General features: G+C 52.3%; 2 protein-coding genes across 12 annotated transcripts in view; one reads left to right on the top strand and one right to left on the bottom strand.

Annotated features, from left to right (window-relative positions):
- The first annotated feature begins 170 nt into the window (after positions 1-170).
- Positions 171-24,590, top strand: RNF32 (ring finger protein 32). Of its 9 annotated transcripts, XM_064487155.1 has the most exons (10): positions 171-351; positions 2,573-2,658; positions 3,205-3,223; positions 3,302-3,469; positions 5,680-5,822; positions 8,359-8,391; positions 8,902-9,026; positions 9,190-9,298; positions 22,645-22,812; positions 23,442-24,590. In XM_064487155.1, exons 2-10 carry the CDS (start codon positions 2,644-2,646, stop codon positions 23,676-23,678), a joined length of 1,017 nt encoding a protein of 338 aa, XP_064343225.1. In that variant the 5' UTR covers positions 171-351; positions 2,573-2,643; the 3' UTR covers positions 23,679-24,590. The 9 variants fall into 9 exon arrangements, with proteins under 9 accessions (XP_064343225.1, XP_064343223.1, XP_064343222.1 ...); XM_064487153.1 differs by having other exon boundaries at positions 171-317; positions 3,205-3,469; XM_064487152.1 differs by having other exon boundaries at positions 171-334; positions 3,205-3,469.
- Positions 22,965-27,277, bottom strand: part of LMBR1 (limb development membrane protein 1) — a 131,056-nt gene continuing 126,743 nt past the window's right edge. Inside the window, exons 18-19 of one of the 3 annotated variants that reach the window (XR_010381506.1) lie at positions 23,265-23,390; positions 22,965-23,087 (exon numbers count right to left, since the gene is read on the bottom strand). The gene's annotated coding sequence lies outside the window, so the exon portion shown is untranslated. Of the gene's footprint in view, positions 23,088-23,108; positions 23,391-27,277 lie in introns of those variants that run through there. The other 2 variants (XR_010381504.1, XR_010381505.1) reach the window with 2 other exon arrangements.

The following is a 27,277-nucleotide window of genomic DNA, read 5'->3' as shown; positions in this document are numbered from 1 at the left end:
GCCTGCGCAAGGGCTGGCGAGCGTGCGCGGCGAGGCGCCGGGCGGCGCGCCGCAGCCGAGCATGCGCAGTGTGGAAGCGCCGCACGGGCGACTAGGCGTCAGTACTGTGCGCAGGGCAGAGCCGCGGAGCATGTGCGGTGCGGCTGAGCGCGGGGCGGGGCCGGCGAGCATGCGCAGTGCAGCGGAGTCCCAGCGAGTCCTGGGGGCGCCGTGCGCGAGGCAGGACGGCCGTTGAGCATGCGCACTGGCGCGTGACCGGCGGGGCGGCGGTTGCTGGGCAACCGCGGCCGCGCTGAGGCGGAGGCGCAGGTCGCGGTGTGAGTGCGGAGGGCGGGTCGGTACCCGGCGCAGGTGCGGCCCCAGGTGGGGTAGGGAGGGGCGGGGCGGCCGGGACTGGGGTCCGCGGGCCTCCAGGGCGGCCTACGTGCTGGGGCCACCCCCTGGGAGGGCCCAGGACGTCGGTCTGAACTCCGCCGCGCTGCCCGTTACAAAAGGGCGCCCACGGTTGGCACCTGGCCAACAGGGTTTGAGCTGCTGGGCCCCGCGATGTGCCGCCCCCGGCGTTTTCAGCCCGGATGCCCCGCAGCATGACCCGCCCCTGGGGGGAGTTGAATCCGGGGGCGCGGGGAGCCGAGGGCACGGCGGGCTGACTGCGGGCGGGCTCGCGCATCGCGGGGCCTGGCGGGCCCGCGGGCCCCGGAGCCAGCCCCCTGGACACCGGGGACGGGAGGCCTGCAGCTCTACGTCTGTTTGTGCTTGTGGCCATCTAGGTGGAGACTCCTCAAAAATTCAAAACAAGGACTTCCTAAGATACGAAAACTAACAGGACAGTGTGTCGGGTCATCTTTTAAACACTGTATGTTTCTCTTGTGTGCCTGTGTTTTTAACAGGCAAGTTTATTAATCAGTTTAAAGTCACTTGGACAAATCGGTAACTAATTACTTTGGCACCACAATGGTATTTTTTTTGTCACCAAGCCCTACTTCTTTTAACTAATTGTTAACAATGGAATTTACAAAGAAAGAATATTCCTATTAATTTTAGCTCTTAGTACTGGATGCGGATTGTTTCCAACCCTACCACTACCACAGACTGATCACACAGGTTTGGAGGAGGCGCTAATCTCTGGATATACTTTCTCACTTTAAAATTAAGTTGGACTAGACCTCAAAAAAATGAAGTTTTACCAAATACTTGAATATAGTTTCTAATGCTGAAATTTAATGACACTATCGGACTTAAAAGGGGCACAGTTTTTAAAAGCCCTTATCTTGACGTTAATCACAGTGGCTTACAGTGCAGACACTTGAGATAAAATTGTAGACTGCAGGTAGCTAGCTATGATTAGTAAACAATCTTTAAGATGACGTGAACTATATTCTGCCAGGTGGTTGGCATTTTGAAAGCGGAAGATTCTGGTAGTGATCTTTCAGCATTTTAAGTACCTTCTACCATCTCTCCAGCCTAGACTGTCATGATGAAATCCTGGATGGAATTGTCCTTCGTGCTCCTCTCGATGCCAGAATTGAAGGGGAACGGGGAGACGTTGCAGTAGAAACTGCCACCCAGCTTCTCAGGGATCTTGGCAGCTGCTCAGCCCAGGAGATCTCACAGCCCCTTCTCCACTGTCCTTACTCTGCTCATTCTTCTTTTCTCACTCTGCACGCACTCCTTAGTAAGCTCCTTTGCTGGACAGATTGAATGTTAGGTGCTGACCCTTAGATGCACATTTTGGATTAATTCCTTTCTCATCTTCCCCTCAGTACCACTCCTTGCGTGACTTCAACAATTTACTGTTTCTCTCCAGCCCAGCCCAGCATATTGGGGACTCTTGTCTTCCTAAGCTACACCCTTGTCTAAAAACGAAAGGGTCAGTTCCAAATTCTCCCACTAGCTTTGAGGGGAACGGGATCCAGAAGAACAGTTTCCAGAGTCTCTTCTGTGTGGAAGGACGCGTTTTAGATCCTTTACTAGGCCGTTGCCTTTCATACTTCACAGTGACCCTGTGAGGAGTGCGTCATTACAGCTGTCTTCTGGCGGGAAGCGCGTGCAGGGATGTTGAGCATCTTGCCCAGCAAACAGCAAGCCTGGAGCCCACGCTGGTGACTCATGTTCTGCACGTCTGTGTTCTGGGCAGAGTGGAGTCACCGCCACGGTTTTCTTCCTCCTCTAAACACTTGCCGATCCTGGCCCGCCCTTGCTTTTCCTGTACCTGTAGTGTGGCGAGTCCACTGCCTGTCTGTGGCCTTCAGATCCCAGCCTTAGTGTTACCTCTTTAAGGGGTATTTCACTCACTCTTCTCTGGTCTCTGCAGTCTGAAATGCTGTATTCACCTAGAACACTGTTACACTTAGCAACATATTGTTCTCCTTGCAATGAACATGTTCCGGTGACCGTCCGGAGAGCTGAGGACAGGGCCGAGTTGGGTCGTGGCCGGCTTGACCCCGCCAGCCAGAGCGCGGAGGCGCCCTCACTGCGGCGCTGTCCTGATTCTCAGTGCCTGTCTCCTCCTCTTCTTCACAAGAGGAGTTACGTACATGCTGACTTGGACCTTCTGTTGGCTTTTTTACAGTAGACGAATTAAAGGACTGTGATCCTCGACGATAAAATGTGATACAGCCAAGGGATTTCTCCTGAATCAGCATGTTAAAAAATAAGGTACACAATCCTTTTTTAAACATATACCCTTGTTTTACTCAGGACTGTATTTTAATTCAGCTACTTGACAATATAAGATAATAGTTTGCAAACCTTGCTTTGGTGAGGAGCTGCCAGCCGTGTACTTGGTGCAAGTATCTCTTAACTGTGTGGCAATTTTATTTTGTATAAGTTTTCACCAAAAAAGAGTATAAAAATACTTAAGTGCAAGATTCTCTTTAGTGTAACAGAAGCAAGCTTTGCCTGGAGTCTCATCTAATTATAGTGAAACAGAATGTGCTCAGGCATGCGCAGCTTTTACAGACCGTAGCACACTTATTCAGATTACAATTAAGGCCTCAGTAATTAAATGAAAAGCTGTTACCGTGTCAGTAACAAGGATGCTGGGCCTGGGCTTCACTCCCTGGCTCGGGTAACGAGGGGTGGATCACCCTCTCCTCCTAGATCGGTCCAGCGTGCTGTCAAGGCTGAGCATTACAGTGTGAGTTTCTTGTACATGACACATTAGATCATGTCCTGAAGGTAAGGCTTTTCCCTGCTTTTCAGGACCGTTCTTCTAAACAAGGTAACTCAGCTGTCATCGCGGTCGCTTTACAAGATCACATTTTACAGGATCTTCAACTTGGAACTCTTTCCGTGGCAGATCCTGCTAAGACAAAGGTACAAAAGAGAGAGAACAGGTCCAGTTCTCTGAAGAGAAATGCGAGAGCAGTGGTAGACACTGGACGTAGAAAGGCTCCCCAAGGCCCTAAAGTGGAAGATCCAGAAAAGGAGTATGTTCTTGATCCAAAACCACCACCACTGACGCTAGGTACGCCAGTCTCGCCTTTGTGGTTTTGCTTATTGGAGCTAAAGACTCTAGTTGAGATTTGTCATACATATTTCTCTGTTTCAGAAATTATTTTAATGTGTGATCTTACAGGAAGATATGTGTGCACTGAAGTTTAGAAGTGGTGATGGGCGGACACAGAAAACAAACTGGTGACCAGGGGAGAGGAAGGGAGGAGGGAAGGTTAGGAGTCTGGGATTAGCAGACACACACTACTGTATACAGAGCAGATGAACAGCAAGGTCCTCCTGCAGAGCACAGGGAACTGTGTTCAGTATCTTGTAATAACCTCTAATGGAAAAGAATCTGAAAAAATACATATATACCGATGTGTATGTATAACTGAATCGCTTTGCTGCACACCTGAAACTGACACTGTAAGTCAACCACACTTCAATGAAAAATGAGAATTTTTAAAATGAATTTATTGAAATAAAACTGCTAATTAAAATGATGAGGACAATCTGGGCAAGAAAATACAGTAATGATAAGTAGACAGTAAGTGAACAGACTAAAGTAAATGCCCATTGGTCTACACTGATAGAAATAATTGAATAAAAACATGAGCGATGGGAAAGGCTCTTCCTTACAGTGAGTGACAGCTCACAAAGGCGGTGGCAGGGGCTGGAAACAGAAGAGCCCCGGCTGGCCAGCACCGCAGTGGTGACGGCCGCCAGCGGGCGCCGCGCCCTGCAGAGCGGACAGCGGCGGCCCCTGGACGGCCTTCCCGCCGAAGACGCACCCCTGAGTTTAACAGGAGGCCCCCGACGCCCCCGGTGGGAGGGCGTCCTGCGTGTGGAGAGTCTGTGTGCGCCCTGGCCGCGCGGGCTTCGTTCTGGTCGCCGCGGAGGCTGTGGGCTGTCCTCGTCGTCGCTGCGCTCCGGGGGACTGGGGAAGCCTTGCCGTCCTGAGGGCACGGGGACGCCCGCGTCTCTACTCGTCTGACGGCTTGCCTCTCGCCCATTTCGGCCGCGTCACAGTTTAGTTTGCAGGCGGCTGGGGCGCGCCAGTTAGTGCAGAGCCGAGAGCCTCCCTCAGACGGCGCCCCCCGCTCGGCTGGCCGTGGCGTCGGCGGGCGCTCGCGCGGCCTGGGCCCGGCCTCGGGGTCGGCGTCTCACCCGCGTAATTCGCGTGGTTTGGGAGCGAGTCTTCACAGCTGGTCCCCAGAAATCTCTTCCAAGGTAAGTTCTCTCGGTACATTAACATACAGCGGTGATGTTTCGTTGTGTCTTCATGGGGGCGCTCCTTCTAGAACCTTCCAGCCGCCTGCTCCCGCCGGGACCGGGCTGTCGGCGTCACCGCTGCTGGAAGTGTCCGCCCTGCTTGGGAGGCTCGCCGCGCGCCCCCCTGCTCGCTCCGGAACGCCCGTCCTTCCGCTGTCGGAGCGCCGAGGCGCCCTGGGCTTTGCCGTCCGCCTCCCGCTGAGCCTGATGCTCTGCTTAGCCGCCTCTTCCCGTCCTTCCGTTGACGTCCACATTTCTACTAAAAGTCCTTCATTTTCACGCGCGCTTCCTTGTGTCCTGACCGCTCCCGTCGCAGCTTCCTGGTCCCGTTTCGCAGATGTGCCACCTCCCTTTCCGTCCCTGGAGACAGCCCTGTGGGTCGGCGCCGCGGCCCCTCCCTGGCCTGGCGGTGGAGGCCACAGACGCCGGTGCCCACGTCCCCTCCCCTGGGCCCGAGCTGTCACACTTCCGTCCGGGGGAGCAGAAGCTCCGCGTCCGATGCAGAGCAGACGCGCTGGGTACCAGACGCGCGCAGGTGAGGAACCCGTCCTGGCCGCCAGTATCCCGCACGAGAATTTTTCAGCAGGAGGAGAACTGGATTGATACTAGTTTTATAAAGGTCGCTGGTGGCAGAACTGCAAGAAGGCAATGCTGGAGGCTGAGAGGGAAATGTGGTGAGAAATGAGGAAGACTTTGGTCAGTAGTGTTGGACCGTAAACCTGGACGTCAGTCCTGCCCACCTCGTGGAGTCGCTGTGAAAATAAAAACACAAAACACAGCGTGAGGGGTTGTGATCCTTGACTTCTGCACACCCACAGAAAAGCAGGCTTCTCAACAGGGTGGGGCCGAGCATGTAACGTGTGTTTTGCTTTAATACAGATTTACAAGATAATGTCGTTGAAACTGCACCTGAGTACCGTATTCTGAAATCCATCTGACTGTCTCCTCTGCATGTTGTTCCCACTTCAGCACAGAAGTTGGGCCTCTTTGCGCCTCCACCCCCGCCACTGTCCTCGGAGGAATGGGAAACCGTGAAGCAAAGGTCCGTCCTGCAAGGGGACTCCACGCTGCCCTGCCCGATCTGCAAGGAAGAGTTTGAACTGCGCCCCCAGGTGTCTAGCATGAAGCGTAGCTAAGCTACCCGGTGGGGCCTTCTCTAGTGACGAGACTCGAGCTGCGGCCCAAGAGGCTGGGCTGCTTTTTCCCAGGTCCCCCACCACGTGACCCTCCAGCACTGACCCTCTTTTTCATTGTCAAAGCCCGTGTGTGAGAAAGAGCTGAGCACCCTCACTGAACGTGTCATTCACTGAGTGATGCTAACTCCTCAGCACAAAGTTGGTACCAAAAGAGTGTCCGTCCCGTGTCCGTCCCCTGGCCGTGAGCAGCTGAGGGGAGTGTGGCAACACCGCAGAGGAGCACTTGCGTCCCCCGGCGGAGGGATGGCTAAGGACATTTTAAGTTGTTTTGTGAATTGAAATCATAAAAGAAAAACCAAGCTTGCGTATCTCCAAAGACCCTGTGGAAGGCTCTTTAAGTGAGGTCTTTGCTTCATCTCGATTCACGAACGTTTCCCATGGTCAGACCAACGACCCTGGAGACGACACACAGTCCGTCCAGGTCAGAGGTTTTCTTTCCTAGATCTGCTTTGCCAGATTAAACTGTAACCTCTGGAGGTGAGGGACTCTGCTCTTCCTAGAATTTTTTTGAGTTAATGGCCACCCTATAATGATTTCTCACACACGCAGCATTACGGAGGTTTGCTTTAAAAAATAGCAAATACAGTTAAAAGCAGGCTTAAAATTTAGAGCCTGGGAACCCCAGGCTATACTTACTACCTTGGCACGTAAACCTTTAACTTAATTTATTTTAGTACGTTTCATCATTGATGAGCTAGCTCATCGTCATAAAACTTGTGTTCTTTACTAATTTGAACTCACACGTTATTTTAAACATACTCATTCTATTCAATTCTCTACCAAGACCTAATCTTACATATATGAAGGTTGGGTATTTTGAAAAGATTTTAGCCCTTAAAGCACAGAAGTGCCTCCGGGTTGATTTAGTGTTTTAGCAGCAAAAGAACTAGTAAAGCCACAAGGAGCCATTCTGGCCCCAGCAGCCTCGTTCTCAGTTACGCGATCAGTAGCCTGATTGTTGAGTGAGAACAAAACCTTACAGCTGAATGTCTTGAGGTTGGTGGGGGGGTGGTCCGGAGGTAGCACACCCACCATTTCTTCCACTCTGTTCTTTACAAATGTCTCACTAACTTCAGTGTCTTCATTCTGTTACAGATACAGACAGATGTTTTGCATTTCTAGGTTCTGTTCTCGTGTTTAGGTTTTCCCGGTATCGACAATAGCTGGCATTGCCCTGACACTCAGTGGTTTGCGAGGGCTTCGGCTCATCTCGGTGCCTCTGAGGTCAGCATTAGACCCGTTTAACGGATGAGGAAATAGGCAGGCCGTGTGGCCCACAGCAGGCCAGCCCTGGGGGTGGGACCTGACATAACTCCCAGGGCATTTTAGCGTGTTTACCGCCACTCATCGTGTATTTTTGTTAACTCAAAGAACATTTGCTAGTAACAAATATTTGGGGGCATTTAAAAGTATAACTTTTTAAATCTCCAGAAGTATAACATTACTCAGTACAGATCATCAGGCGTCTGTCGCTGAAACACCCTGAGAGAGGTCCACGAGGGCCGAGTGTGCGGGCACTAAAGGCGGCCGTTAGACTGAGTGGCCATCACTGAGGAGGACCCACCTTTCTTGCTTCCAGTTTAGGCTTATTGGTGACAGTAAACTTCAAGGAAAAGTTTTAGAACTTTCTGAATTCTGTTTGTTCTGATATTTCTTCCATTCTTCCCACTTAAGAAGAAAAGTGTACACTGAGTGAAGGCAGGGGAGAGGGTCCCTGTGAAGCCTGGGCAGCTGCCCCATCAGGCGCCTGGGTGTCTGGGACCTCCCTCTCCCTGGAGGTGCGTGAGGCCCCCGGCCGCCCCCCTCAGTCCCGCCCAGCCTCCGTGCAGAGAGGCCTCAGAGGAACCACTGCCTGTCCTTCCTCCACTCTAAGCTCCTGCCTTTGTCACAGCCCGGGCCACTGGTGGGGAGCTGGGGTCACAGAAAGGGGAGTTTTCCTGTGACCACCCTTGCCCTGCATTTAAAGTGGAAAAAGTGACTCATATGTCTCTGGGATTTTTTATTATTATTAAATTTAAGGTTGCAGTTGAGGTGAACAAAGTCCTAAGAAGAGGTATCTGCTTCCCCTTCTCTGCCCCTCCCCGCCGCCCGGCCTGATCCCACATCTCCTCCAGCTTGGCTCTTAGGATCCGCCCAGAAATACACCTCTGTCGGGACTGTTTCATTTTGAAACACACACTCTTTTTCTCGCAAACTTCGCATGTCCATTTGGTGCTTCAGATTGTCGTTAAGTCCGTTTTTCTTGCTGAGATGAGACTGCCTGCCTGCACCGTGCGAAAGTGAAACACTCCATACGGCAAATACCAAAGCTGTTAATCTGCTTTTTAAACGTTTCAAAGAAACAGCACGGCTCACCTTGTTAAGCAGTCAGAACCTCTCTTTATATGAATGCGTTTATGCTGCTTCTCCTTTAAACTAACCTAAACTTGCCATCCTTTTGTTCCCCCGACAGGTGCTGCTGTCCTGTTCCCACGTGTTCCACAGGGTGAGCACCCCTGTCCTCCCCGCCGCTCCGGGGCGCCTCGTCCACTCACCCAGGGTCTCCTCAAGGGAGCGCTCGCTTCCTCCACAGTCACCATTTACCCTTAGAAGGGTGGCTTCGGGCGACAGCGCAGCCCACCCCGCTGTGGCAGCGGTGAGCTCCGTGTGACGAGAGCGCCCCGGAGTCTGTACGGGAGTGTCGTTAGGGGACCGTCTGCGAGAGGGGTGCGCTCTCCCCCTGCCTTCCCCCGGGGCCAGCCCACGGGGCGCCTGCCCTCGCACGGGGCGCTGTCAGAAGTCTCTGACGTCCCTGCGTGTATGTGCTTGTGAAATGCCACTTCGGGAGCCGGTTTCCTGCAGGAGGTGCTCACATCTGATGACACTCCTTTGCTGCACAGCCTGAATTGGCCCAGGTCTCCTAACGGCGAGAGGAGGACACTGTAACTGCACTGGGGGTAAAACGTTGCTTATAAGTAATTAGTTGTACAATTTTAAGTGAGATGTTTTTTTTCAGGCGTGCCTTCAAGCTTTTGAAAAGTTCACAAGCAAAAAAACCTGTCCTCTCTGCAGAAGAAGCCAGTATCAGACCAGAGTGATTCACACCGGGGCCCAACTATTCAAAGCCAAGTGTGTGACCAGGTGAGGGGCCTGGGCCCGCGGGCACCGCGTCGGGGAGGGCGCTCGGGGCCCAGCCTCTGGGACTCATTTGAGAAGGGGGGCTTCATCTTTGTCCCCGGCGATGTCCCCGGGCTGGCCAGCTCAGGGCTGCGGGGGTTCTGAGGGAGGAACCTCTGTGTCCCAGGATCCAGGCCTGCTGGAGAGGACACGTGGTCAGGAAGTGGTACCGAGACCTGAGGAGGACGGTGCCACCCAAAGATGCCAAGCTGAGGAGGAAATTCTTTGAAGAAAAGGTAGGAGCCGACCCTTCACGCTCCCCTGGGTGATTCGCCGGGGCCCAGGCAGTGAGACTTGGAGACTTCCTTCCATTTTAGGCTCTTTCCAAATGGCCGAGCTGCTGCTGCCTTAAACTGGCTGCTCGCCCGGGTGGCAAACACTTGCAGGTTTCCTTTTCTAGTGAAATCATAAAGTTCGTAACATTGGAACAAGGTGAAATTCAACTTTTGTTCAGCCATATGTGACAAGTGTTTAAATAAACTCATCTCTTTGGAGACAAGAATGAACATAAGCCTCAGCTTTCACGTCCCCTGAGCAGTGGAAGGGAAATTAGAAGGACGGCCGCCGTGACCCCGTGTCATTGCGTACCTCCTGGCGGCCCCAAAACATGAGGCTTTTAGAAAGAAGTAACCTCCGTTCGCACCCCTTCTTCTGCCTGCTTTCTGTCTTTATCTCTGGCCTGTCTGACCATCTCCATCCCTGCGCCCCGTGGAAAAGGGCTGGCGCATCTGGGTACTGCCCTCCCCAGCCGTGGGGCTCCGGGCAGGGGACAGCGGCTGGCCACAGTGTCCCCACTGCCCGCGCGGGCTGGCCTCCCTCCCAGGGCTGCGCTGGGACTGGGAGTTGCGTCCAGAAAAGCCCCCTCACCGCAGGCACCGGGGGTTTGCACTGACGGTGAATGCCAGTGTTCGGGCCCCTCTCCGCTGTTCTGGTTCCGTGACGGTCCAGACTCCACAGTGTAACTCTCACTCCGTGAGCCGTGCTGTGCTGACTGGTCACCCTCAAGTCACTAAGACGAAGCTCCTCACAGTCACTTTCCTGGCGTCACTGTGACGGTGCCGTCACTCACGCTGGCCTGGACCTTTTGTGAGCCTTCTGTGTTTAGCCTGCGCCCCCGCCTGGACAGCGAGTGATGGGAAGTTCCTCTCCCTCACGTGAGGGGTCCCTTCTGTCCCGTGATTCTCACTCGAGTGTGTGAGCACCTCAGTCCACGCTCCGGGTGGAGAAGGGGCGCTGAGCCTCACCCCCAGGGTTCAGCGGCCCTGTCTGGCCTCCGCAGGCTGCGGGCTGCGCCCCGTGGGGCTTCCCTGCGGTGTCCCAGCACTGCACAGGAATCCTTAAAGTAGCAGATTTAGGCTTGACTGTAAAGCAGTGCAATGACGGGTTTTTTCTGATAGCCTTCCTGGTGATGTAGGCAACTGTTCCAGGCAGCGCTGCTGTCGGGGTGTGCGGCAGGAAGTCAGAGCCGTGGCCTGGGTGGTGTCACTGTGCCTCCGACTTAATCAAGAAAATAGGCTTGATTTGCCCTCAGGAGTTGGACACCATTAAAGGCAACATATGAGCACATGAAACACCGTGTATGTCGACGACACAGAGCTTTGACCAGATGGTGGGAGACTGCCCCTCTGCCAGGGCAGTCTGAGCCTGGGCGCAGCAGCTGTGGCCCCTGGGAGCAGCCGGACGCGGGAGCGGAGCGGAGCAGCTGTGGATGGAGAATCTGCAGTTGTTCAGTGTTTTCTCCGAGCTGCTCGCACCCCTACAGCAGAGGGGAGCAGAGTCGTCTGGGGACCGAGGACGGGGTCCTGTCGCAGGTGACTGTGTGAAGAGTGTCCAGTGTTGGACAGCACCTGGGTCTTTTCCAAACTCCCCCAGTTTACAGAAGAAATAGCATGTCAGCTAAAATTGCTGACAACTGGAGGAGAAGAATATGCTCCCCGTCAGTGTTCCTGGGACAGCTCCTCTCCCCCTTCGCTGCTGAGAAAGCTTCGGGCTGCCCTCCTTGCTGGGCCTCAGCTCTTCTGAGTTTATCGTCCACTCTTTCAGAGTCCTTGTCCCCGCGCGGCCTGGCGTCTGCAGGCCCTCTCCCCTGTGGGCCTCATTTCCTCGGCAGCCCCCCGGCTTCTGTCAGAGACGGGGCCTCGCGCCTGCAGTCCGTCCTGAGTGGGTCGCGGTCTTTCCCTGGGTGGTGCTTCGCCCTCCCCTGCTCGTCGCGCCGCCTCCGTTCTCAGCCTGATGGGAGGGCCTCCTCTCTCTGCTGCTCGTGGTCCTTTCTGACGTGACGCGTGTACTGGCTCTCAAGTCAGGAGTTGCTCACTGCCTCCTCCGACCTGATCTGAATCGCAGATTCAGCCGTCACTTCACTTTATGCACCTTTACTCATTTGCCTGCGTCATCTTGAAATAACTTTCAAAAATACCAGCTGCACGTGCTTTCGCATAAAGCAGAGTCGGCAGACTCGGCCAGCCGTGCACGCGCCCACACTGTCGTTCAGATCACGCCTCCCCAGAAGTATTTTAACTTACCGAGGTTAGCCTCATACTCTGTTGCGCAAACAGGCACTTTATCATTGCCCCTGTCTCAGTGTTTAAGTCTAGAATCCCCAGCTCTCTCTGTGAGTCTCCTAAATTTTTTCACACCTCACCCTAGCTCACTCATCCCATTTGGCCATAAACAATTGAAATCTAAACCCAAACCTCATGTAAGTAAATGAGGACTGTGTTTTCTGCTAGACCATGGATCGGCAGGCGGCAGCCCTCCCGCAGCAGCCCTGGCCCCCCAAACGCCTGTGCAGGTCACGCCAGGGCCCTTCACGACACAGACCACTTCTTACCGTTTGTTGAATGACTCGTGCAATTTGATGATTTCTTCTACCTTTTCACCTTGACGGCACCCACTCGCTGAGCTGGGAAACGTCAGTCTACAGGTCTGAGACACCAGCGCGTCCTGATGGAGTCTGAGGATGGCTGGACGAGGCTACTGAACTTCACGCTGCCCAGGGTTCTGTAGGTGTATCCAGACCGCACGGACGTGTACACAAATGATATTTTGAGAACTTGTGTCAGTAAATTACCATAAGCTATTGGGTAAAGGTTGTTGAGGAACTGGATTTTTCACACAGTCTGAAAGAATCATCCCACAGATCAGTTATAGGTCTGGCAGACATCGTCTCAGCCCAGTGACCGAAGTTACCAGTAACTGGACAGAGAGACCCCACGTGCCCGGACGTGCACGGGGTGCACCAGGGCAGAGCACACCGGAAATGCTTCGCCCGAACCCCGTCATGAGAATACGTGTCATCCGGCAAATCCAACATGAGGGCTTTCTGTACAACAGCTGACTTCAGCTCTGAAAGGGCCTCGATTTAGAGCGATAAAACTGTCGATGACAAAGAAGTTTTAAAAGCAGCAAGAGAAAATAAGCTTGTGACTAACTTCACAAGAAAACGCCCAGAGGCCACACGTGGATTTCTCAGCGGAAGCCTCACAGGCCAGGAGATGATACAGTCAAAGTGCTGAAAGGAAAAGCTGCCAACCAAGACAGCTCTGCCCAGCAAAGCCAGCCTCCAGACGTGAAGGGGAGAGAACGCCCTTCCCGGACAGAGGCCGAAGGAGCTCGCCGTCCCTAGACCCGCCTTGCCAGAAACGCTGAAAAAGGGTCTCAAGCTTCAATGAAGGCGAGCTAATTAGTGACAAGCGAAAGTACGAATATAAGCAACACACCTGTAAAACCGAGTACGCAGACGAATTCAGAGTAATGTCGTAACACTGCGGTGTATCAGCCGCCCCAGTCTCTTACAAAGGTGAAAGGGTGGCAGCATCAAACGTGACCCTAGCGACAGTGACTTGTTAGTGAACGTACACCTCAAAAGAGTAAACTGTGACAGCAAAACATAAAAGTGGGCAGTGCAGGCTAGCGTTTTTGTACACAAAGTCATCAGTGTAGAATAGACTTCTGTCTACATGAGGTTTGATGTAACCTCGTGGTGACCACAAAGCGAAACCGTCCAGCAGGCACTCAGAGGGAGGGCTGGGGGCGCCCACCCACTTTGCCCAGAGGGCAGCGGGCGGGCCGGGGAGGCACAGGGGACGAGATGGTGCTCGGAAGCCCTTACCGACCCACGACTCTCTGAATGCAGGTGAGCTCATGTCTCTGATCAAAAGGCACGAATGACCGGATAGTTGGAAAAACAAGGTTCAACTTAAATGCTGCCTAGAAGAGGCTCACTTCAGCATTAGGGCCACACATCAGCTCCGAGTGCAGGGACGGGAAAAAGTATTCCACACAAGACAGAGAAAGAGCAGGGCGGGGTGGCTTCCCTTCCGTCAGACAGAGTAGACTCTAACTCAAAAACTGCTACAGATGGAGAAGGTCACGATACAGTGGTAAGCAGTTAATTCATCAAGAGGATATAACAGAAATTAACTCAGAATGGACTAAGGACTTAAACTTAAGACCTGGAACCACAAAACCCTCTAGGAAAACACAGGATAAAATCTCTGTGGTGGCAGTCTGGCAGGGGTGTCTTGGATGTAACACCAAAAGCATCGGCAAGAACAGCAAAAGCAAGTGAACGGGGCTCCAGCGAAGGGACCGCTCCCCATAGCACGGGGCACAGGCCGCGAGAGGAAGAGATGGCACCTACGGGCCAGAAGGAGATGTCTGCACATCACATATCCCACAGGGGCTTTATCCAAAATATGTAAAGAACTCACACTACTGATGAGCCAGAAAGCCCAGACAGCTGATTAAAACATGGACAGAGCAGGTGAACAGGCATGTTTCCAAGGAAGACATCCGTGGCCAGCAGGGGCACAACAAAGGTGCCCAGCATCCCCGATCATCAGGGAAATGCAAGTCGACGGCACAGTGAGACCTCACCGCACACCTGTTAGCACGCCTGTCAGCAAGAAGCCGAGGAATAACACGCTGGTGAGGATGTGGGGAAAGGGGAGCCCCGTGCACTGTTGGTGGGAATGTAAATTGGTGCAGCCACTGTGGAAAACAGCCTGGAGGTTCCTCAGAAAATGAAAGGAAGAGCCATGTGGTCCAGCCCCCCCACCTCCAGGGCATGTGTCTACCCACGGGAGATGGAATCAGGATCTCTGAGAGATGCGTGCAGTCCTGTGCAGTCCTGTGCTCCTGCAGCGTTGCGCACAGCAGCCAAGACACAGGGACAACCCGAGTGTCTGTCAAAAGATAAGTGGATAAAGAAGTTGTCGTGTAGACACACAGTGGAACTCAGCCACGAGAAAAAGAGAAACTGCCACTTGCAACAACATTGAATGAACCTTGAGGACGTAAGATGCTAAGTAAGATAAATCAGACAGAGGAAGACAAATACAGTATGATTCCACTTACATGTGAACTCACAGAAACAGCAGAACGGTGGTGGCCAGGGCCGGGGCAGGCGCGTGGGAGGGGCGGTGCCGGCCAGAGCGCAGGCTTCCAGGCCCGGGACGCCCCCGTGTGCTGCGGGTGCGGCTGCAGTGACCAGCACTGACTGCACACTTGGAAGGTGCTGAGAGTAGATCGTAAATGTTCTCCTCACATAAAGGAAACAGTGATTCTATAGATGATGCGGGTGGTCCCGAACCCTCCTGTGGCGACCACGTCCCAGCACAGAAGTGTATCCAGTCACCACACTGTGCACCTTAAACTTACACCACATTATATGTCACTTACATCCCAATCAAGTTAGAGAAAAATAATAATTATAATTTAAACTTTTTTCTGATGAAATAAAAGGCTTAAATAAAATGACTGACATTTTATTTGGGATGTGAGTGAGAATGTGCACTTTCCTGCTGTTCTGTACATGTAATATAATTTCTAACTGCCAAAGGAGTAGGATCAACCATGCATTAGGAATTCCACAGCTTAATTCTAAAGTTAATCTAGAGGAGTATGAAGAACTAATTTTTTAAAAGAAAGATGAATAAGGTTGAACATCCTTGTTAAATATCAAAATATACCTAAAAACTTGGTAACTAAGATTCTTGTGAAATAATAGACGAAGTGGCTGATACAGCAGGAAGTCGCCCATCTCAGTATGCAGGGATGCTAGGTTCTCAATGAGGAGACAGACCAGACCAGCGAAGATGGTTGAGAAAATCAATTAAATGGGAGATGGAGGCATTCACATGAAGGAGAAAAAGACATCACTTCATACCTTATCCTCAAAAAAGTTCCCTGTGGATTAACTACTTCGATACTTTAAGGGGAATAAATAAATTAACAGACTGCGATGTAGACGACTTACTGGGCACCAGGCTCTGCCACACCCCGGGGGCAGGACAGGGTCGCGGCCCGGTGGGAGTGGTGAGGTCCTGACCTGTGGCTGAAGTGAGTGGCCAGCGGGTCCCTCCCCTGGGGCCGCTCGCTCTGCAGAAAACCCTGAAACACAGGCGACAAGGCCAAATCACCGTCCAGATTTGAATCTGTCGTAACGGTGGAATATTGACTCACAGACATCTTAAAGTTTAGGGGTTTCCGCTGGTTTCTTGTGCTTTTTTAAAGACGTAATCCCGTGAGTAGGATAAATATTTCACAGTCCAATACCAGAACAGCCTCCAAACAAGCACACGTTAGACAGGAAACACCGGGCACCCTGAGCGAGACCATCGCCTGGGTGGCTTCATAAAAGGCTTCTTGGTTTAACAGCATAGACTATTTTATAAAAATAATTAAATAGCATTTTTCTAATGATAAAAACAGTTCTATATCATCGTTCTAAGTGAAGTAAGCCAGAAAGAGAAAAATACCACATAATATCACTCATAGCTGCAATCTAAAAAAAAAAAAGGAAAAAGAGGACGCTAACAAACTCATCTACAAAACAGAAACAGACTCGCAGACACAGTAAACAATCTTGTGGTTACAGGGGAAAGGGGGTGGGAGGGGATAAATTTGGGAGTTTGAGATTTACAGATGTTAGCCACTATATATAAAATAGATAAAAAACAAATTTCTTCTGTACAGCACAGAGAACAATATTCAGTATCTTGTAATAACCTTTAATGAAACAGAATACAAAAAGGAATACATGTATGGATGTATGCACGACTGGGTCACTGTGCTGCGCACCAGAAACTGACACAATGCAACTGACTATACTTCAGTTTTTAAAAAAGCAACAACAAAAAGGTAATTATTTGAGATAAAGGATGTGCTAAACTTACCGTGGTGCACATTTCACAGCATATTTATGTATCAAATCATCACGTTGCACATCTTAAACTTAAACAGTGTTGTATGTCAATTACATCTCAGTAAAGCTGGGAAATAAATAAATGTAAGATTAAACAAAAACAAACCTGTGTGTTTCAGTAAAAAAAAGTTTGAATAGATCGTTCTCCTTTACATACGTACAAAATACTGTAACTTAAGCAGGCTTTAAAAATCTAGAAATCAGAGGTTGAGATACTTTAAATACAATTATAATCTTGAATTTTTATTAGATTCATCTTTACAGTTTTCCAGAACCAGACATCTGAAGTCCAGCTTCAAAAGAATCAGGGTCTGTAGGTTTCCTGGTAAAGCATCCAGTCAAAGGTAAATTCCAAAGTCAAAGTGAACAGTGAGTTTATCACGAATCCTCTGGGCGGGAGACGCCCTCTTGTTGAGGGACATTCCAGGAACGCCCAGTTTCCTGCCCAGGCCTGCCTTTCAGCTCTGCCTTTTGAGACCCATGTCTTCACCCAGTCACCCTTCCCACAACCTAAATGTGCACAAACTTTAGATCAATGAGCTATTAGGGATCCAGTGTTTGAATTTTAGAAATTGGAAAGTTTACAAAGCAAACTGCAGTAACTACACTATCAGAAATGGTAAATTCTTGACTATCTGCTGACCAACAGTCCTTTAACCTGGAGGGGTGGCATGTGACCACCAGCCGTGTTTCTAAGCTGTGTCTCCATTCTGACCATTGGTGAAAATTAAATGAATGCAAATTCATTTTGTGTTTAGTTTAAAAAATTGAAATTGCAAATTACTGGAAGAAATTAATCATGTGACACATTCCAACGTCAAAGGTTGAAGTTGCAGCAGATGCCCCGCCCTCTCCACGACCCCACCCAGAAGCCTATTTCCAGACTTCGGCGTGGCAGAATTGTCAGAGAGGAACTGGAGGCTCCAACAAAGTTGTTGCCAACTTTCAAAAACTTTCTATTTTAAGGCCAAACATCATGTACCATCAGGATCATCTCATAAAAGAAAGACCGTTTCAGCACCAGAGAAGTAGGAAGTGCTTGACCACACTCTAAAAGATCCTTCTTCACACAGAAACATGGAGTTTTAGAGAACTTCCCTCCACTGAGCTCACTGTTTCCCTTTGCTGGCAGATGCCGTGCCTGGGGCCGCTGCTTTAGCTGCCTTCAGGGAAGCAGCAGCCCACTCAATAGGAAAGAAGGGCAAGGAGGGGCCACAGGGGACATTTTCAGGCACAATAAACGAGAAAGTGCTTGTGTCCTTCGAAGTCTCAAGCCAAGGTGGACGTGCCTTAGTGTGCTAGATTAGGCTAGCTCCGGCCGTTCTATTTTTGTGAATTAATCCATCTTACTTGTGAAAGAACTGTGGCCTTGCGTCCTCACTCTTCTGCTGCAGGGGGATGAACGAAGTCTGTCCTGCCTCAGTGTTTGTGCATCTCTTTGGTGTTAGCTAACAAACAGAACACAGAGGTCATCTTTCCATGAACAGTAATGCTTCCAGACGCTGCGACTCTCTCTCTGCAGATTTGCTTTGCTTTTAAGACATCATCGGCACATTACTAACAAGACCGAACCAGAGCACAGGGACAGTGTCTTACACTGCAGGCTCTTTTAATGGATTGCAGGCCCGAGGTGGGAACTGAGCAGGGCAGATGTGGAGTTTCGTCCCCAAGAGTGTCAGGGCAGTAACCCTGAGTCCGCAGTGCCTTTGTCAGGGAGGGCACCGGGGTGTCGAGGATGCGACAGTAGTGCTGGGCGCGCCTGCGTCAAGTCTGGGGGGCCAGATCAAAGCCGCCCGGCGAGGTCACTGGAGCTGCCCTGCTCCTGCGTGTCAGCAGTGTGTACAGAGAGCCCGAGAGTCGCCCAGAATGCTGCGGAAGGTCCTTGAATGCCTTTGATCCTTATCTAGAAATTCTGCTGGCATATGTCATATAATTGAGGTATGGCCTTTTATTGCTGCAATTAAAAGTTTTCAGATGCATTATACTATCTCCACCCAAGCTGAAAGTCCTGACCATTGTTTAAAAAGTGAGGTAGGGACTTGTCAGACGGTGGTTGCCTTTAGGGGCTGCCGCTCCCACACCGCCTGCGGACGTTTCTCTTACTTTTTTCACTTACATCTCATCAAACAGCGTAATGGTCTTAGAGTTTGTTTAGTCCTTTGACTTCCTTTATCACACAGAGATGGCAAACATTCTGTTGCTAACCTGAAGTGGCTCCAAGCAGCAAGACTGGGGGATATTAAACCAGTAAAAGCTTATCAACTGATCCATTGATATGCTGTAAATTCCAGACTTTTCCCTTTGCTTTTGAGGGTGGCCGTAAGTCAACACATTAGTGAGCAATTGCTGACATCAAGATGGATGCTTGGGGAGGCCTCCCGGGCAGACAGAGTTCACCTGGGCGCTTTTGTTAGTGTGTGTTTCTTACTGTTTGGCCAGGATATACTTGTAAATGACCAGCCATTGCTTTACATATCAGGAACCTGAATTCTTAATTAATTTATCAAATATCTAACATATGAGACTTAAAAGGAAAAATACAAGATACTCATTTTTTAATTGAAACTTCCATGTATTTCGTCAGTTTCTGTAGAATTAACATTAACCGGGAGTCTGAACACCAGCACGCGAAGGTCTTTGTGTGTCTGCCTGCTAGTCCCTGAAGGCATCTGACCAGGGGACAGGGAGGCAGCAAACAGCAGGAGGACGCCGGTCACACAAGAATCTGACATTTAAGACATACGTACTCACAGCTAGGACATTGCTCTGACCTGGCCACAGTTGGCAGTCAGTGAACACACGCTGACTTAACTTTTTACAGTGTTACCCTGCTGGCTTCCCCAAACTTGAAGCACAAGAAAACAGGCAGTCACACCAGCTCACTTGTAAAGTTTGCCCTAAACATACACTGAAGGATTTTCCATTTGTTCATTAAAATGCGAACGTCAGTGTTCGGATTATGAGCCAAACACCGATGACTTACTGAATCGACACTGGACGTTTCTTCAGAATCAGTCCACACAGACACTGTCCTTTCTTTTTATCCCCCAGGAAGGACACGGCACCACACTCCTTTAGAAAGCGAGCCCTGGGGCGTTCATGTGTCTGTGCACACATAATCCACTGCAAACTTAAAGTCAACATTTGTTACTGAATGCCAAGGGCCTTACCAAGATGAATCGAAGGAACCCACTCGAGGAGATAAGGAGTGCACACAGGAGAACAACGCCAGCGCCTGGCGCTGACAAGTGTCAGGTGAAGGGCCCACGAGTGCCCTCTGGGCTGCAGAGAGGACACCCTTCCCGCCCAAGTGCGGCCGCACGCGGGGTCCCCAGCAGTCACCGTGCAGTGAAGCCGTGGGGACGGAGAGACAGGACAGCCCCGCGTGGACTGAGTGGGAGAGCGTGGTCGGATGGGGCGCCTCCCGGGAAGGTGGTGAGAGCGGGGCTGGCGCGGGCCGGGGGAGCACAGCCCAGGGTCGGAGCGCGGAGAGCCGGTGTGTGTGGGCCTGCCGGGCCGCTCCCGCCCCACCTGCCTCCCCGCCGACTTGGGAGCCCCGTTGTCCCCGTGGGGAGACATGCCCTCCCGGCTGGCCTGCACCCTGCTCCTCCAGGGACTGTCTGTCCTTAGCACTCACCATGCAGAAGCTAAACGGCAAGTTAAAGGCAAAGTTATTCAGCTTAGGTTAAACAAATTGCACGTTAAGTCTTCAGCCACCACTACATATAAAGGGAACTGGAGCTCTTCTCATTTACCAAATGCTTTTCATTTCAAGTGGGGAAGACGGCGTGATTGGGAGGAGGTGTGGAAGGGACTCTGTGCGCTAGGCCGGCAGAGGGGATGTGGAAATCCAAATCCCTGTGCAGGTACATGTCCTCGCTGCATCTGCAAAACTGACAAGTCCGTTTCTCCAACTATTTACCCAGTGCGGCCTGGTCCGTGCACGGAGCAGGTGGTAGGCAGAGCGAAGTAACCGGCAGAACCGCGGGAACCCCCGGGGGCCAGGTCAGAATGAAGCGCGGCACCTCCTGCCCCAGACTGACGGCAGGCGCATCGAGGTGGTGCCAGCCGCCCTGCTGACGGCGGGGGAGGTGGCGGCGAAGACTGTCCTCCCCAGGGCCAGCTGGGGGTCCGGTGCATGGCTGAGCCGAGCACCAGCTCTGCTTCCATCTCAAGCTGTGAGAGCTCCCGTACCGTCAGAACAGGCGCTTTCTGTCAGTCGCCCTGGGCCCGTGTACAGGACGCAGTACACGCATGTGTCTCGTCACACACGGGGGCCTGGAACATAAACGCCCGTGTAAGATCATGTCGGTACGTGTGGCCTCCGCATGTACGTGGTGGCTCCCGAGTGACACCCAGCACTTGGAGTTGCGTGGTTATTTCTACAGGAACAAAGACTGAAGCCACGTTAAATAACTTTGACTCTTAAAAATGAATCAGGTAACTTCTCTGATAGCACTTCTCACAAGCGGCAAGAATCCCCTGGGGGGTGGAAAGCACAGACAGCTGCTCGCACCTCCAGGTCCTGACGCAGAGTCTGCGGCGCCCACAGGCTCCCAGGCGGCGCCGACGCCGCTGGCCCTGGCCCGGGGGCCACACCTGACAGTGTTGCCATGGCGTCACACCCGCGTGACTTCTCCAGGCAGTACTTCTGAACAGAACTGATCTGAGCCCACACCCCACAGCCCAGAACACTCTGTGAGGTCTGGAATAGTCTGTGATCTCTTTTTTCCTGAGGTAATAGGTTTGGAAGAAGAAAGAAAGGATCTCTCCTGTCAGGTGTATATGGAAACCATCTCACGCTTCAAGAAAACCCAATTACAGGAAATCTGAATTATAAAAAAACATTAATTGGAAGGCAGTTGTATGCATTTCCAAATACTTCTTCCTTTTATAAAGGACAGGGAACTTGTCTACTTTGAATAATTTATCTAGAGGTTGTCAGGTATTTGAAAGACTGAGGACCAGGGAAAACGAACCACTGACAGGTGGAGCCGGTATGTTAGGACACAGCTGCCTGGCAGGTGTCATTAGACTCCGCAGGAAACAACTGGATTCCTACATGGAAAAGCTTCTTCCTCCAGACCCCTGTGTGCTGGGGAAGGACGAGCCAGAGAGCCAGCAGGTGACAGCCGCCCGCCTCAGGGCTTCACACGCTCCCTGGCCATTTACCTCTGTCTTCAGAGGTTTAACACTGGTGCTGTCGCTGTAGCCCGAGGTCAGCTACCTCCCTGCGGCCCGGACATGATGTCGCTCTCCGATGATCTGGCTCTTCCTTGTGTGTCTCCTGGGCCATCAGGCTGCTCTGCCCAGGACGGGAGCCACAAGCCACCTGGGGCTGTCGAGTCTGAGAAGGGAGGCCAGTCTGAGGACGGCCGTGCACGACACACACGGACTTCAAGGCCACACAGGGAAGACTACGAAAGGTCTCGCCAGAAGCTCAGCTGACACCTTCTGAGGTGGTGCCAGCTGGGATATGCTGGATTAAATAAAATACACTATTAAATTTAATTTCACTTCTTTAAAAACTCCTTTTTAATGTGGCTCCTACAAGTTTTAAGGTTGCAGGCGTGGCTCACGTTACATTTCTTCTGGACAGGGCCGGTCCGGAGCAGCTGCTTGAGGCTTACACTTTAGACAGTTGCAAACACAGTGGTGCAAAGGGGCTTTTCCCCAAGTGTATCATACAGCACTTCGGGAAGACACGGGAGAGGAAACAAGACCGAATGCCGCCCTCCCCCCGATCCCTGTACCGGGCCCGCTCGGCCCGCGCCCCAGCCGTGCGCGGTCTTTTATCACAAGGTTCCCTCCCGGGAGCGTCACTGAGAGTCTAGATTTGAACCCACTCTGATAATCCAGATCTTTACAACATAACTGACTCCAGGAACCTGCTCTTCCTTTCGAGCCCATCTAAGGACACCGGCTTCTGGAATCCTGAAGCGCGGGGAACCACGGTATCACGCACCTCCCCAGGCATCCCTGTGTGCGCTCCTGAACAGCCGCGCAGGACTTACAGGGAGATGCGCAGGTCACCTGGAGCCTGCGCGGTGCAACCAGAACATGAGTACAAGCGGCAGCTAGCTCAACAAAGACCCGAAAACGCTTAAGACGCTGGATTTCTCATAAACCAGTAACTATAGGGCGTCATCTTTTTTAAAAAGCAGTGATGGCATTTTGATGGAAGGGCATTTGCAGGAGGGTTAAAAATTCTCACTTTGGAGACTGAAATCCATAGAGATGAGGGAGACTCACATGGAAAATATCTCCAAATTGGAGCAGCGGCCACGCTGAGTCTAGAGCGTGTGTGGTGGGGGCGGGGCAGGGGGCAGTGTCCTCACAGCAGCTGTGAGTGACGGTCTCCCCCCGGGTCTTCAGTTCACAGAAATCAGCCACCGCCTGCTGATGTCCTACCACACGGACACAGAGGAGCTCCTGGCCGAGATCGACCGCTGCCTGGCCGTGAACCGCAGCGTCCTCCAGCAGCTGGAGGAGAGGTGTGGCCGCGAGCTCACGGACGAGGACTGGGGGAGAATCCAGATGCAGGTGGGCCCGGGCGGTGGGCGGCCGGCGGCCGGGATGGATGGTGGGGGGCTGGCACCCGTGAGAACCCGGACCTGCGCCAGCCGCTCTGGGGCAAGGCCAAGGCCCCGGAGCGTGGATTCTGCTTTGATGGTGCCGTTTTGTAAACGGTGAAAACACCAAGGCAGGCACTCCCCACGGTCCCCCGGAGTCTTCCTGTGGGTCCCAGCCTGCCCCCTCTTGCTTCTGTAGGCGCTGTGAAAGAGGGCGCCTCAAAACCCAGCAGAGGAAAGGCTCACCTAGAAAATCACAAAAATAGGAAAATTTATAAAGAAGTTTAGCAGCTACACAGAGTCAAAATTTTTGCAAAAGGCTACACTTTGTTACTTAATTAAAAGAAAACCCGTGTTACTGACGTTCAGCACTTCATAAAGTATTTTGATCTCACAATGGGTTACCACAGGTGGGTCACATGCCTTTCCGTCTTTCACAAGAGCAACGGCGCCCACGTGTGTCCAGCGCTGTTTCACCGCAGAACGGAACGGCTCTGCTTCGGACCCACGTCGGCCGGGGTATCAAGCTCACTCAGGGTTAGGCCACTTCTGTTAGGATGGACGAATAACCACGTGACTCTCCCCCACCCCCGCCCGCAGGCTCTGCACCGGGGGGCCCACGAGTGCCCCATCTGCCTCACCGCGCTCTCTGTCAGCGGCACCCCCTCGGGGACCGGCCCCCAGCAGCCCCGGCGGGAGGCCGTCCTGCTGTCCTGCTCGCACGTGTTCCACCGCACGTGCCTCCTTGCGCTGGAGGAGCTGTCCTGGGGGGACGCGCCCCGCCACGCCTGTCCCCTCTGCCGCTCTCACTATCAGAAGAAAATCCTTGAATGTTGAATTCCTAGTCAGGGAAAGGCTGTATAATTCGTGGGGGGGGGGGTAGCTTGATTTTGGACGCGCTGGGAGTCTGGAGGTGAGCACTGCGTGCATTCTGTTCTCCGGTGAAATAAACTCTTAGTAGTTCTACTCAGGAAACCTAACATTTCCATATCTTTCGTTTATAAACCGAAAACTTCAAATTCGTGAGTTTAATCAGTTGAAATAAGTGAGGAGTGGATTAAAAACTCCGGCTTCAGAGGTTCTGTGATTCACTGACTTGCTCTGAGTCCAGTGGGCCGGCTGGGGTCGCTCATAAACAGTAAATGGGCCCTGTTCCTGCCCAGTAACCTGGCGACCTGGCCCGTTTCACAGCAGCTCTGACTGGCCCGGGCGTCCGCCCGGCCCCGTGCACTCAGCCCTCTGACCACAGCTGGTCACCCTGAAGCTTCTTTAAAGCAAGTGCTTGAGGCCTTCTGCCGCCCCAACACTGTTTTGCAGTAACGGTTTTACTTCTGTGGGGCAGGTTACTGTTAGCACTCTGACAACATAAAACCCAAAATGTCAAAATAAAATGTTAAGTGGCTTTAACATCAGAAAACTGTAAACCACGTACTAATGCCTCAGAGCCACACATAACATTTAGCTCACACATGAAGAAACCCACGGAACCTTCCTGCGAGCCCGCTCGTTCCCAGCAGCCAAGCGCAGTGCCGCTGCCCTCGCTGCCGGACCCACGAGACCCCAGATCTCAGCGGCGAAGAGAGGCCCATGAGCTGCGGGTGGGGGGGCCGAGGGGCTGCTCCCAGTGGCCCCTGGGAGGAGCGGGCAGAGACATTTGTGGGCACACTTGTCATGGGCACAGAACAATCCCCTGTCCTGCGGGAAGACGTACTAAAGTGTATGTTCCTATTTATTTTTCTCTCATCCTTTTAAAACACCAGTGTGGTATGTTTTATTAATAAACAGCTACATACATACGTATGTCACTTAAATGAGTAAGTCCACACATGTCGGGATGGAGCTCCCCGTCACACAATTTGTAGACCAGCTTGGAGAATGATCTGAACACTGAGGAAACACTCCTGCTGGGAGACGCAGCCAGGAGCTGGATCACAGACCTCACCTACCGGGCAGAAGGGCCCCCTGGCAGACACCTCTCCCCGTGCCCTGAGAGGCAGTCTGATTCTGTGCCCCACCCGTGGAACCCGGGGGAAGAGCCCAGGGGAGCACGGGTCACCCCGTGACAGTAAGAGGCCACTACAGCTTTGTGTGGCCACGTCCCAGGTCCTGTTCCCGGGCACGGTGACTGGGGGGTGCTGCCCAGATCCCCAGCAGTCCTGCCTGCACTGAACCCACTTCTCAAGCTTTCCCACAAATCTGGGCTATCACAAATCCTTCTGGTAAACCCTCTTCCTGCCTAAGTGGGCAGAGTCCACTTCTGCTTTCTGCACCCACACAATCTACTGACACAGGCATCAGTTAATTGTAGGCGACGGGCACTCAGGGAAAACCGGCGGGCGTGGAGGTCTGGGAGTGGCCATCCTGGGGGATGGCGGCAGTGAAGAGCCCACGAGTGTCAGGGAGGACTCTCACACAGCTGGGAGTCAACGGCAAATCAGGCGATTTTCGTATTAAAAAGCCTTCTGGAATGGCATGCCCATCAAAAGCTTGGGGAGACCAAGTTACGACCACAGAACAGCAGAGAAAGGGCCTCAGTGGAGCAACTGCTTTTCTGGACGGTTTGAAGATGACAACCGCGGACACCACGCAGACCTCTGCACGGCCACAGAGCAGCCCCCTCGGGCCTGGTCTGGAAACTGGCCACGGAGCGCGAGGCTGGGCCCTGAGAGGCGTGAGTCTGGTGGGGGCTTACTCCAGGGAGGAGAGCCCTGCGATGGTTAAGTCCGTCGTCATAATCCACAAGGCTCTGGAGGTTCTTTCAAGTGTGACTTTACCTTCCCAGGGGGCTTGGTGTCTGGCCTATTATCATTTTGATTAGTACATCCCAGTTCTGTTTCACCTGCTCGGGGACATGCGGCAGTAATGCCTACAAACAGCCATGTTTACTTCCTGCTCGTCAGACGGGGGCTGGCTGCTCTGCGGTCGGCTCAGCCGGGCTCGGCTGCAGGCTGAGTTGGACCCAGACATGTTCCCTGAACTTTGTGGATTTGGTTTCTGGTACCTGTGACCGAACAGCTCTGACGAGCCAAGGCAGCACAAACTACAGTGGAAACAAAGAAGAGAAACAGACAAGAGTGGGGACGGGGGCGGGGCCAGAGGGGGCTGAGCCACAGGCCGCCGACGCCCACACATGCCCCAGCTCCCTGATAGGGACCCAGAAAGGAAAACCACGTGTTCTGCAATTCCTCACATCCAAGAGTTAAGAAGAGTTCGGGAAGAAACCAGCTTCTCTCTTGTTTTGTGAAAAGTGCCTCCTCTTTTATTTTTTTGAATTGGGAACTGGGGGGCCGGGGGCGAAGTACGGCTTCCATCTTCCTTCGGGAGAACGGCTGTGGGGAGCCGGCTGGCCATGGCCCTCCAGGGCTGCCTCTGCGCTCCAGCTGAGGCCACGTGCTCCCCAGGCTGCTCCTGAGCCCACGGTGGTCCGGGCCACACCCCAGGGGAGCCCACCGTTCACACAGATACCATATGAACTCCCACTCACAGACCACCACTCCTTTTACTCAGCTGAGACCGGGCTTTTCCCACAGAGGCTGCTGTAAGACATAACGAACGAAACGGTGTCCCCTTTGGCACCCAAGGCGCAGTGGTGAGCTTCACGGGGCAGATTTTATAAAACATTCCTCATGCGGGCTGAGGAGCTCACACCACGGTCCGCGTACACTGATACACCTTGATGGACCGCAGGGTGTGGAACAGTCAACTCCATCCTGGGGAAGCTGAACGCCTACGAAGGACACCTGAAGACAAGGCCACCCTGACTCTCTCCGAAGGGAGCACCAGCAGCCCCAGAACGTGCACCTACGGCAAGCAGCACGTGGGCGCGTCCCTCGCGCTAGTGGCGGCAAACTGATGCCTCCTGCCGCTGAGCAAGTGACGGGTTAGTGAAGAAAGCAGCTGGTTATTGATCCCGATGATCAATGTTGCCAGACTAATTTTTAAAGAGAGTATCTCTCACTCAAAAGACACTGAATCTTTTGACACTGACAACAGTATGGTATTGGCATAAAAACAAATAGATCAGTGGAACAGAACAGAGCCCAGAAACAAACCCATGCATATGTGATTGATTAATTTACATCCAAGGAGCCAAGAATATACAACGAAGGAAGGACAGGCTCTTCAGTAGGTGCTGACGGGAAAACTGGACACCCACATGCAGAAGAGTGAAGCTGGACCTGTCTCACACCAACTCAAGTCAACTCAAGATGGACTTAAAGACTTGAACATCAGACCTGAAACCATAAAACTTCTAGAAGAATCCACAGCTGGTAAGCTCCTTGATACAAGTCTTGGTGACTATTACTATTTTTTGATTTGACACCAAAAGCAATACAATAAAAGCAAAAATAGAGAAGTGAAACTACATCAAAAAGCTTCTACAGCAAAAATCAACAAAATTAAAAAACCTACGGGATGGGAGAACATACTTGCAA

Source organism: Camelus dromedarius, chromosome 7 (assembly GCF_036321535.1).
Source record: "Camelus dromedarius isolate mCamDro1 chromosome 7, mCamDro1.pat, whole genome shotgun sequence".
Lineage (NCBI taxonomy): Eukaryota > Metazoa > Chordata > Mammalia > Artiodactyla > Camelidae > Camelus > Camelus dromedarius.
This window is presented reverse-complemented; position numbering and strand designations above follow the sequence as displayed.